This window comes from Pararge aegeria, chromosome 10, assembly GCF_905163445.1.
Source record: "Pararge aegeria chromosome 10, ilParAegt1.1, whole genome shotgun sequence".
Taxonomy (NCBI): domain Eukaryota; kingdom Metazoa; phylum Arthropoda; class Insecta; order Lepidoptera; family Nymphalidae; genus Pararge; species Pararge aegeria.
In genome coordinates, this window is record NC_053189.1 from 4,741,186 (window position 1) to 4,754,264 (window position 13,079).

The 13,079-nt window shown below is 35.9% G+C and overlaps 1 protein-coding gene across 1 annotated transcript in view; it reads right to left on the reverse strand.

Annotated features, from left to right (window-relative positions):
* Window positions 1-13,079, reverse strand: part of LOC120626787 (C3 and PZP-like alpha-2-macroglobulin domain-containing protein 8) — a 315,655-nt gene that overhangs the window by 162,373 nt on the left and 140,203 nt on the right. Inside the window, exon 3 of the mRNA XM_039894529.1 lies at window positions 443-624. Within this exon, the coding sequence (XP_039750463.1) occupies window positions 443-624 (182 nt within the window). The remainder of the gene's footprint in view (window positions 1-442; window positions 625-13,079) is intronic.

Below are 13,079 nucleotides of genomic sequence, written 5' to 3' on the forward strand. Positions count from 1 at the left end.
AATGTCCGAAATAACCTTCGATGTACTCGTAACTATATCGAGCCATTACCGCTGACTTAGTGGCTACACGTGCAACCCATCGCATGCGATAGATTGCAACTGCCCCGTGTAACTATACCTTTAGTTGAGTGATAGGTGCCTGCATGTATACTCTCAGAAGTGCTGCACACTCTATTGCTATACCATTTAAAAATCGTACTAAATTCCTGCATTTTTGTTGCAATATTTTTTTGTGAAAAGCCATCTGCTCATTTTATCGCAATTTATCTATTGCATACATGAGGCTAAACATAGGTAACAACCTAATAAACAAATAAACAGACAACCTCACGCATTCATATATGTATGATATTCTAATTTCTAAAACCTGTTTTATTTTGATTAAAAGATTATCATTGATTACCATTTTTTGAATAGTAGTAGTAGTAGAAGTAAAAAATACCTGTTATCATTTGGCTTGCAGTAGTCAGTAGTTTGACGTCGTTGTCAGCATCTTGAGTTTCGAGTCTCACAGTCACGTTTAGAGGCTCTAAGGTGCCATTATCAGCACTGCCGTGTAGAGTAACGAGCACAGCTGTTGTCTTCCCTGGCACGGCAACCTCGGGCGCAACCACTGAGAAGCCACTGTGGACAAACAAATACAAATGTAAATTAATTTATTACCTCCTTGATACAAGATAAACTGAAAATAAAAGGTCATATCATGATCTTGTTCCAATTTGAAGAGTAGTCGTAAAAATTATAATTTCAGCTAAAATAGTATTTAGTTTCAGAAGAACCCCAATATTACAGTTATATCAGTTTCCAATGGTTTTCCTAATCCTAAGGTTGCCTGGAAGAGATCGCTGCTAAGCGATAAGGCCGCCCTTTGTACTACTTTTTAAGTTTCTCCTTGTTGTGTTCATTGTTTTTTCTATTTGTGGTGTACAAATAAAGTGTATAAATAAAAAATAAATATTTAATAACTTTTTCTTCTTCTTTTCCTTTCTCTGGGCAGTTTCCGCAGGTTAGCACGTTGTTATTAAATAAGTTATGGCATCAGATAAATAGTTTTAAATTTTTATAATTTCAATATTTTTTGTGCTATGGTCAAACTCTCGAACTAAATTGGTGAACAATGTATCCATAATAGATGCATATGTCAACAAAAAAATTCAAGGGGATGAGGGATACCTAAACTTCGTAGTTTATTTGTTATAAAATACCTTTCATTTAATCTATTAATAATACTTGTAACAGTATAGAATGCCTTGAACTCGCAAATCATCATCATATCAAATCAAAACGGAATACATAAGTGTCAGTATGAATTAGGAAAAATATTAAAAAAATATTATCGGCTGAACTAACTGTTTTTAATCTGTGTCAAATTTAATCTGTGTTGTTTACTATAAATATAACTCTATCGTTCGCTTTGGAAGTACAATGGTGAAGATAAATTGATACCTTGGTTTGTAACATTGTTGCCAATACACAACATAATGCTAAGTTTGCGGTAAATTGCCATCGATAATATTGTTATAATGAAGTTAATATAATTCTAAAATTTACAAAGTCACGTACAATAAAAATTATAACCCTGACATAAACAGAAATAAATGTTATGTCTTCTTTTTCTCAAAAGTTATTGAATTTGTTAAAAACTCTCTGTCCGTTGACAATGAAATATACAAATTCATCTTCAATAAGTTGTCCGACAAAATGACTAGCACGAAAAGTCAACTCGATGTACGAATATTGAAAAATCCACTTCCAGGCAGCTGCAATGCGACAAATCGTATGGACACGTTCAAATTATTGTATTTCCTTCATGTGGATGGAATACGGAATTTGTTTGACGTTCTTTCATGCTCCGCTAACACTACTGTTGAATAGACGACTGCTATTTGAGTTGTTCGTCCGTGTTTAGTTTAAAATATCTGTTTTTACAACGTTTTTTTAACTTGCTACGTTTGTATTTTATTTATGTTGTCTTTCCGGTTAAAAGATCGGCCACTTTAGTTTGCGATTGCGCTAGAATTGTACTTCTATGATTTGGATTGTTGATTCGATCTGACGAGGTGGAGAAAGGACTTCCTTAATAGCATTTAGCAGGACAACCTTATCTTTTTACTATAATAAAATTAAATTATTATATTTTAGTGAGGCTTATCACTTAACTAGCTGTTGCCCGGAACTTCGTCTGCGTTTGATTTTGTTTTTAGATTCAATTAAAGTAGTATTATCTCTAAGCCTTAATTGAGGGGTTTGTTGCTGTCCGCTGAGGAGTCCTGTCCTCTTCCTCCAACCACATTCAGAACTTCACAAAGTTTAGGCAAAATTAAACACATATTATAACCTCTATAGTACAACAATAATTATTTAAATCGGTTATTATTTGTCGAAGTTGTCGTGTAAAATCGTCAAACACTTTCATCCCCTCTCCCAAAGGGACTTAGCTTAATGTCGGGACAAAAAGTATCCTATGGTACTTCTAACACTTCCAAAAATATTTGTACGAAGGTTCATGAGGATCGGTTAAGTAGTTTTTGCGCGAAAGCGTTCCAGACAAACTTACATTGACATTTATAATATTAGTAGGGATAGGGATTACAAAATTAAATGATGATTATTTTATGAGAGAGTAAGGAAATGAGCATTGGAACTCACAAATGGCATATTCAATATTCAAAAATTCAAAATAAGTTTATTTAAAGTTTTGTGTATGTTTTGTTTTGCTGTATGCCAAAGTCCTACTGCTTTGAATTTGTATGAATGCATGTTTTGATTATGTAATCGTTTTATAATATATTAATTTGTTCATACTAAAATTAGTAACCATTTTGATACCATTAGGTTAGCTAGCGGTTAACCGCAACTTGGTCCACCCAGAATTTCTACATTTTCCAATAAATTATTGCTATAACCTTTTCTAGCCCCCTTTAAAATTTCTCTATTTTTAAAATTCCGATCTTTTGCTTTTTTATAGTAATTGTGGAAATTAATGGCCTGCCCAAAGGTAAGCCGGAAACTAGCGCCTATAAATAGAGCGTCACACTGTACGGCATGCAAGGAGCACGTTGTGTCCATTAACCTGAGGAGTAGGTCTCTTAAGCCTGTGATAACACTATAAACACAACACAGCTGCTTGACGGCAGATACAAGGATGGCCGTAGTAGTTTTCCGGATAAACTCTTATTATAAGAAGCTCCACTACAGACTACTGAATCGAAATCAGAAGATTGAGTCTACTTTGTTTAGAAGTTACCTCTAAACCCATCATGTCGTTCTGAAGATTAGGCCGACAACAATACAGACCTATTTTTATAGACTTTTCCGGATATTAAAACAAATATTATGTAAGTATCTAATTGGAGTATCACGGTGTGTTTTTGATCCAAAATCCACCTTTTTCAACAAAGAGGTTTACATTAACCAACAATGGGACAAGTAAAGGTTTTGGATGACTATTAAGATTACAGTAGATTATATATTTTATTTTTTGTATATGTCGAACGCGTCTTTTTTAACAATATTTTATAAAACTATTCAGCTAGGGGCTTATCCAACGATTGTATGTGAAAGACAAATAAGGTTGATTCAACATTCAACCGCTACACGAATTCTGAATGGTGGAATTTAGGGGATTGTTCACTTTCCGACTGTACAGAGTGTATGAGAAAACAGAATAAATTGTACTTTTTTAAATTTTTTATTTCCTTAATTAAAAAGTTATACATTTAAAAATATATTACGATTTTTACCTTCAGAACTTATACTTAGATCACAAAAAAGACAATTAAAAAATAGTTTATCAAAAAGTATGAAGTTATTTTATGAAAGTTCAGAGAATCATTGCGAAAGTCTTGGCAGCTTTCTGAGTTTAAAAATAAGTTATAGATAATATCTTTTGTTTGAAGCCTTCGTCAAGAATTGCCAAACGGACCAATAATTATGCTTCTCGGTGACGCTAATCTAATTATAGAAGAATATTGAACAACCATGTCATGTTATGAAATAATTGAAAAAAAATCAAGCCGAATAGATCACAGCCTGAGAACCCATTAGACGACCTTAAGAGTCGGTAAAAATCTAAGTGTAAGGAATAGTATTTTCATGCGCAGTTAACCCGTTAGAGACCATAAACCACATTCTTCTTAGCTATAATCAAGTAACAGTATTTTAATGCCAACTTCTGATAACTCAATCAAGTTAACAACAAAACTAGTACTTATAAAGAGAAAAATCTCGAAATGCGTGCAGGCACGGATTTTAAACTTGGTTGTACTAAATTAAAAACCCGTTTGTACCAATTTAACTAGAATTTGTCAATGTATCAGTTTGCACGTGTCATGATATATTTTAATTGAATCTGCACTTCTGAAATAAAATCGAATGTGAAGTTATTTTTGTTTGTATTTGGTACAACATTTTTTTTTTGTTTATCGTTTCTGTTATGTGACCTGTTTTTATTTTCTGTTTTAATAGTTTTCATAGTCACGTTTTATTTTAAACGAATCTATATTTCTGGTATAAATCTGTATTTGAATTGCTATTTTTATTTGAATTTGGGAAATAGATTTTTTTTCTGGCTTGTTGTGATTCCTTCGAAAAACTTAAGTTTAAACAATGTGTAACACGAGGTTCCTACGAAACTGATGAATTTATTAATGACAAAGTTGCTTTAGAGCAGGCTGCTCCTCTTTATCTCATAATATCATACATATATACTAAATAACATAGAAAAAATATGACTAAATTCTAGGGTTATGTTAGAAAAGAGCAAGCTGAGTTTCTTGCTGGCTTCTTCTCGGTAAACAGACAGTGGTAGCGTCACTATAAACAGACCAACTCAGAGTTTCAAAAGCGCTTTAGGCCTACTTGAAATATATAAATTATGAATCGTCTTCTTTTATAATTATTATATAGTTAATCTTTATTATTTTAGTATGCTAGTTTACTTTTGAAAATCAAATGTTTGTAGGTAATTAAGTCAGCATGGTTAAAGTTTTTAGTGGTATCCTAAATTATGATTATAGTGTTTTCAACGGGACTCTATATATTTTTTATCAGAATTTTGTAATTTAAAAACATTAAGACAAACAAACAGCTATGACAGACCCCGAATGTGAAGTCGAGCTCCTACCCCCAGTGGGTACCCACTGGCTCGACTTCACATTCGGGGAGCCGTGTTCGAATCCCAGCACGCACTTCTACCTTTACTAAGTTATGTGCGTTTTAAGTTACTAAAATATAACTTGCTTCAACAATGAAGGAAAACATCGTGAGGGAACTTGTATGCCTATATGAGTCTACATAATGTTCTCAAAGGTGTGTTGAGTTGACAAATCCGCACTGGGCCAGCGTGGTGGACTACGGGGGGCTCCAACAATGAGAAGGGGTTACCCCTTCTCATTGTTGGACCTGGAGGACACTCGTGCCCTATAATGGGTATATGAAGATGATGATGAAGGCTAAAAATGTTGGACATCCATTCTTTGTCAGCCCCACTGTTAAAATAATTCACAGAATACGTCCAAAATCGCCTTAAATAGTCAAAGTACCAGGCAAACATAAATCGCGATCAGTGTTATACGGAAAACAACCGTCTCTATAATGTCACAATTTGATGAGGGTTGCAACATAAGAGTATAGGGCACATATCCGATTGGGGATTTGTCCTTTCGTTGGATTTTATTTATCCTCAGACGGCTGTTACATTTTATCTGTACTATTTTTACGAGCTTAAATCCTTATCTGTTTTATTATAAAACTTTTAGGGATTAAAGATTTATCGTCTGATTTATCTCGTCGTTTCAGAACCATCAATCAATAGCCTGTAACAGTTCACTGATCGACTAAAAGCCTCTCACAACGGAAAGGTTTGTCTATAATCAGTTTACTGATCACAGTAGATGGTAGTAGTATAGCAGTAGTAGCACAGAGCTCTGCCAGTTCTCCCGTTCTTAATTTCCGCTGGAAGAAACGGTGACAATTATATTCTGATATGCTGTTAGCGTCGTACAACTGACCCTGAATTTGACCTTTACTAAATGTAATTAGAATCACCACAATAGTATGGATGTCGTGTCTTAAGGCTGTGATCTAACAAAACAATTGTTTAACATATATACCAATTTCCCCCCCAAACTCGCATGAAGTAGCGTTTTGTCCAAAGCTGCAGACGTGTCTCTTTTATTAGAGATACATCCTGTGTCGAAAAGTGACAAACCCATAATGGCGACCTTAACAACGATATAAACATCAAATATAAGCTAACCGCCACAAGTAAGAGTTGAGTTATTAGGGCTTTTAAATAAAATATCACTTTTTAAATCTAGTTTCACGTACCAAAGTAAAACTTTAAAGTTTCCTCTAATAATGTGACTGTGCACTTGAGATATCGTCTAACATAACTATTTCTTAGACTGCCATTTGTTCTTTTCGTTCTAGATCGGAAAGAACTCCACTTTTAGTGAGGGGAATTAATTGGTGCAATTGATTCTGTAGTGCCACGTTTGCTCCAAACTGCTTAGATGCTTTCTTTAAGGTCGCTTTTACAATGCGCTTAATTTATATTGAGTTATTTGTAAGAGTATCGTTAAATAATTTATTGGCACCACTTATACTTACAAAAAGGATAAGTAAACAGAAAAATAGTCATTCATATACCTAGTACAGCAAATTCTAACTTTTATACAAATGTATATTAAATTTATGTTAAATATTATATCTTCATTATCAGCCTACTATGGCATGGGTGTCTTTTCAGTACGAGAAGGGCTCAGGCTGTAATACACCACACCGTCCAAGTGCATGTATAAAACTAATATTAAGCATAATATATCATCACGTTCTTAAAATCATGACATAATCAATTTTAGTATGCAACTTTGTAATTTTAAATTTTATTTTTTTCCCATTTTTAACATCATCATGAAATAAATGTATATTAACACAATACATAGTCGTGCAAAGTGCCGCCCACACCAAACAGATACTCGGCAATGTATCCTCTACGCACGATTCGCTCCGAAACCGGAGCATCCTCAGGAGATGTTGACTTTCCTACAATAAATAATTGTTAAGTAAAACATAACAATTATTCATTGTAAAGTCATACATTTAGTCAGTACATTGCCGAGGATCTGTTTGGTGTGGAGTATACGGATTGAAGTAATTATGAATAACACCATACAGATTCTGCTGCTGTTCGCGGAGTATTGCAAATTAAGCTTTATTTTCATAATATATTATGGATTTCCGCAAAGTCATCATCATCATCAAAGCTCTACAGCCCTGGGTGGGCCTTGGCTTGGTCAAGCATATTTTTCCATTTGAGGCGGTCAGAAGCTGCTTCTTTCCAGCTCCGAACTCCCAGAACCCTCATATCCCTCTCAACTCCATCACTCCACCGACCCCTAGGTTGTCCTCGGCTTCTACGCCCCTCCAAAGTGCCCTCCATCAACCTCTTTGGCGCTCTCGTGCCTTCCATGCGTTGCACATGCCCTGCCCATTGCATTCTTAACAGTTTGATAGTTCTGACGACATTCGGTTCTTTAAATAGTTCGTATAGCTCGTGATTATACCGAATGCGCCAAAAACCATTATCCTGCATAGCACCAAACACTCGTCGCAAGACCTTTCGTTCGAAAATGAGCAGACTGTTTTCGTCTTTCTTGCTTAAGACCCAACATTCTGCGCCATATGTAAGTATTGGCCGGAGCAAGGTCTTATAGACGAGTATTTTCAGACTTCTCGACAGAATCTTTGATCGAAGATAAGGTAAAAGTCCGAAGTAACATTAATTTGCCGATGTGATTCTCCTGTTAATTTCAGATGATATTTCGTTGTCCGCCGTGACAAGAGAACCAAGATCTACGAAATCCCTAACTGTGGCGAAGGTGTTCGTGCCAATTTTAATACTTTCTTCGAGTGGGGTCTTTTGGACGCTTAAAACCGGCATGTACTTAGTCTTATCTTGGTTGACACACATTCCCGCTGCTTGGGTTGCACTCTCTAGTGCTAGGTACGCATTGTTCAGGGCTTGTCGAGATCTGCTTACAATGTCCAAGTCATCGGCGTATCCTAAAACCTGAACAGATTTATAGAAAATGGTGCCGTCTTTTTCAATTTTTGAAGCTTGCATACATTTGTCTAGCACAATATTAAAAAGCAGGCAAGATAGCGCATCACCTTGTCGCAAACCGTCATTCACCAGAAAGGAGTCCGAGAGGTCTGCTTGGATTTTTATTCTCCAGTCTGTTTTTTCGAGGGTCATTCTTGTCAAAGATATCAATTTCGGTGGTATGTTGATGTCTTTCATGGCTTGGATTAGGAAGCTTCTATGTACACTATCATAGGCAGCTTTAAAGTCTATGAACAGATGGTGGGTGTCGACATTAAATTCTCGAGTCTTTTCCAGAATCTGCCGCAGACAGAATAGTTGGTCGGTAGTGGATCTATTTGGCCGGAATCCACATTGGAATTCCCCTAATAAGGGCTCAGTGTACTTTAATAGCTTGTCATACAGAACATTTGCAAAGATCTTATAAGCTACATTGAGAAGTGAAATACCCCTGTAGTTAGTGCACTCCAGCACATCACCTTTTTTGTGTAATGGAGATATGATCGCTGTTTTCCATTCATCGGGCAATCTTTCCTTACTCCATATTTGATCTATAAGAGTATGAATTTCTTTGTGAAGTCTCGGTCCTCCGTATTTAATTAGCTCGCCTTGTATATTATCAGAACCTGGCGATTTATTGTTTCTAAGGCGCTGGATTGCTCGTTCAACGTCTTCGAGGGTTGGTCTCGGTAGCTCATTATTATCGATATTTAGGTCAAGTTCGGGAGTGGCTGCCAGGGGTTTAGGAGTATTTAAGAGATTATTGAAATGTTCTACCCACCTTTCCAAAATATCTTCTTTATCATTTAAGATGTCACCTTGTTGGTTTCTGCATGCGATTGTTGTTGGTTTAAATTTTTTACGTCCCTTATTTATTCTTCCGAAAAAGTTTTTTGTTTCCTTTTGGTTATATTCCCTGCTGAGTTCTAAAAGTTCTTGCTTTTCGAAGTAACGCAAAGTAACGCCTGCTTCTATTCAATATTGAGGCGTAGAGGTTAAGCCTTGTGTGCCTTAAATTACACCGGCAACCCTCCAGATCAGAACTCAGCAACGTTGCTTGGCTTGCTGGAAAGCTATGCTGTTTTTATGATAGAAATAAGCATGGTGGGAGTGCTTTCCCGACGAGCTCTTTCACCAAAATCTCTTCTATTTACTATGTGTAAAAAGACCATCAGAAAATGTCAACCTAATGTTGGTTTAAAATAAATGTCTACAAGTAAGCCTTAATCTGGCTTTATCCCGCGAAGGATTTCAAGCGAATGTGAGGCGAAGAGGCCTTGTGACAAAACTAATTGCATAACCCGGCTTACGCTGTCACTTTTGGAAAGAAGGATAACGTTTACATAGAAAAAATATTCGTCGCGGAGTTGGAGATTCCGAGCGTAAAGTGCGAAATTTTAGGGGCAGAGATTGGGTACCTCCGCGAAAGCTGATATAGCAAAACCAAACTAAACACATTTTTCGTAAGTGAAAAGTCAAATTTTTTACTAAACTTATACTCACTACAATATTGGCACCATATGCTATGAAAGTAATTCACTGCAAGTCACCTTGAATGCAATATCGCCTGATTGTGATACGGCAGTGATATTTCTGTTTGTGAGAGGCATCGTACTGAAACGCTAAATAGCTTAGCGGCACGTCTTTGGATTGGGTGGTAGCTATCTAAGTCTTACACCAGACCAGAAGCAGAGGAAATTCTGAAATAATAAATTCCCGAACTTTCCCCACCGGTGAACGAATCTGGGGCCTCCCACTTATAAAACCACATCGCTCACCACGGCGCTACAGATATCTTCAAAAATTATGAGTAAAAAATATGTAAAGGGTAGTTGCTTTACTGCTTGAGGGAAAAAGACATGAAAACGAAGACACGCGTTCATACGCACACACATACACGAGCGATTGCAATTTCAAGTTATTGCGGTTAGTTAGGATTGTCATAAATGAAAAAACAATGTGTAGGTATCATTTATATATTTATAATTTATTTATATCCTCAGTATATGCATTACAGCTAGCCAAAACGTATATATACTACGTCATTTTCTGATAAATACATAAGAAAAATTATTATCTATCATATTTCATTCATAGATTTAGGGATAATATATGAACGTATCTAAACTTATATATATTACTAGCGGACCCCGGCGCCATCTGTCGGACTAATTTGTGAATCTAAACCATCCAGGGTATACAAACGTATACCAAAAAAATTCATTCAAATCGGTCCAGCCGTCTAGGAGGAGTTCAGTGACATACATACACACGCTCACAAGAAATATATATATAAAGATATGTTACTCATATTTATTTAAATTATGATTGTAATTGTGTCTTTACATTTTGGTATTTATCTATGTAGTGCCAAGAGTGTATCCCGATCTCTTGTTTTAAGTCCTATCTATGAAGGTTGCCTGTAAAAGATTGCTTGCAGCAATAAGACCGCCTTTGCATGTCTACGTTGTTTACTTTATACTCCTTACTGTTTATTGACCTGTATACAAATGTTTCTTTCTCGTCTTATATTAAATATGATAATTTTTTGGTGCTCAGTAATCGGATCACTAAGACACGCGATTGCAGGAAATGTTGCAGCATTTAGAGCATATGGCGTAAAAAGCATGATGCCATCTTTTTGTGGAGAGAGCTTTTTGGATAGTTACTATTTCGTCTATGAGATTCTTAGGTTCATGGTCTGAAGTGAGACAATAATAAGAAGTAGATGCTAATAATAAACTAGGTCGTACCATCGTCCCAATTAAAATAATGTGACTATAAAATAATTTCATCGTTATATCTATTATTATAGATAAGCGGTTGGTCATTGAAAACGCCGATAAGGCCTGAGGAGAATGACCTATTTCCTGCAGTGTCCCGTACTTCATAGTTCATACCTTATTAGTCTCAAAAGAGGCTGGAAGTGTAGCACGTTATGACATAAATTCTTACTGTATGTTATTTTTTGTTTAATATAAATATTTATTTCGTTTCGGGCAGTTGCAAAACAATACATCGAAATTGGAGTCATCCTAGGAAGTAACTTGTGATTTCCGCAAATGTGTAAAATTGTGGATTTCCGCAAATGTGTAAAATTGTGGATTTCCACAAAGTAACGCCTGCTTTTAAAAAAGGATGTTAATAATTAGAGTTTGAACTCTTTTGATTACCTCTTTCGCTATTTGGACTGTCTTATCTTGTGCGATACTTTTAGTTTTTTCGAATAAGCTTTTCTCAAGAAACACTCGGCTACAGAATCCGTACATTCGGCTTGAATGGTCGCCCGCGGCTCATTACGTCTTAATAAATTATTCATGGACCAGCGCCCCTTCTCTCTTAAACCAAGTGGCTACTAGTTTGAGTTTTTATTGGACACATTCGACTTCATGTACTACTTTCCGGTACGTGTTGCCCATCCACTTTGTAATATTACCATTTGTTTCTTTATGGATCAAAATAAGGTTGTATACATAACCGAATAAAATTCGCCATCCTTAGAAATGTAACAGTTTATGTTAGGATAGCGAGTTCATAAATTGCAGGTAAACACTAAGTACTCTACAACGAAAAATATACAAAAAGTCATTACAAATCAAATTAGATGAATCTTCATTACCGAATTTTACAACGGATTCGCAAACTTTCGAAATCAAATATATGACATAATCGCAGTTTGTCTAATGTTTTTTTTTATTCTAGTAATAATTCACGGATCAAGCAGATGGTACCTTCCCACCTGATGATACGTGGAAAACCAAGTCCATAAACAGAGTGCCTTAAATTTATTTATTACATCACCTTTCATTTTTAGGCGTATGTGTTAAGCCACAAGTGCTTGCAATTACAACGGCAAACACGACCTACTGGCCGGAACAGCATTGCAACAATGCTGCTTAGCGGCAGAAATAAGCACGGTAGTAGTTCCCCGGACGAGCTCTGCCACAAAAAGCTTTAATACTACAACTAAAAACCTATTTTAACCATATTATACTTGATTTGGTTTGTTTGTTGCCTATATTATACTCAACCACTACACTTGTTTTATGACACTTAGAACGTAGTATATAGGGCGCGTAAAAAAAACTGCCTGTGTTACTTATGCATGGCTTCCCAACTAAGCTGATTTTGGATTTTTTTATATAGAGTTAGCTCGCATCTCGGAGATGGATGGATTAAATTTGTCATCATCACAACACATCAGGTTAGTCCGCTCCCATCTTAGACTGCATTACCACAAAACAAAATATTTGCTTGTTCACTCAGGGATCGATAAGAAAACACGATTAAAACTAATAATATTGAAAAGAAAGATTGCCTGGTTTTCCCATCTACAATTATTTTGTATCCTCTCCATGCCGGGGAGTAAGGCAATATTTGTTTTATCCTATTTGTCATAAGGGTAACGCATATATAAAACATCGAATCTCTCAAAATACAGGCTTTATCTCCACTATTCTCATAATAAGCACGCAGCAGCGTGACACCATCTGGTCTTGTTCCCGGCCTACCGAGACATTCGCAATTCCACAAATATTATACTACCTATAGTCCGAGAGCCGGTAAATTATAGTTTAAGTGTGTTATACTTGTAAAGTGCGTGCACTTTGAGGCGTTGGTCATATTATTAACAACGTGTAATCCTAACCGTTATAGCCCTCCGACCTACATTAGAGTAGTTCCACACTGCTCTAATGTAAATGGGACGGCCATCTAATCTAAACTATAACTCTCCTTTTTATAAAAGAAGAAGCTTCTGCTCAACTGTGGAACATTAATGCCTGGAGGATGATGCCATATTAGGATACTTTTAAAATATTCCAGTATACGAGCTGCTTTTATAAGAAGGCAGATCAAATTCCACAGCTTATTTATAGCCCACTGTATAGCATAGGCCTTTTTTCTCAACGACGGAGAGTTATAGAGTTTAGCCTAGCTGTTTTTATGTGCGTTTGCGGGCAACTATATTATA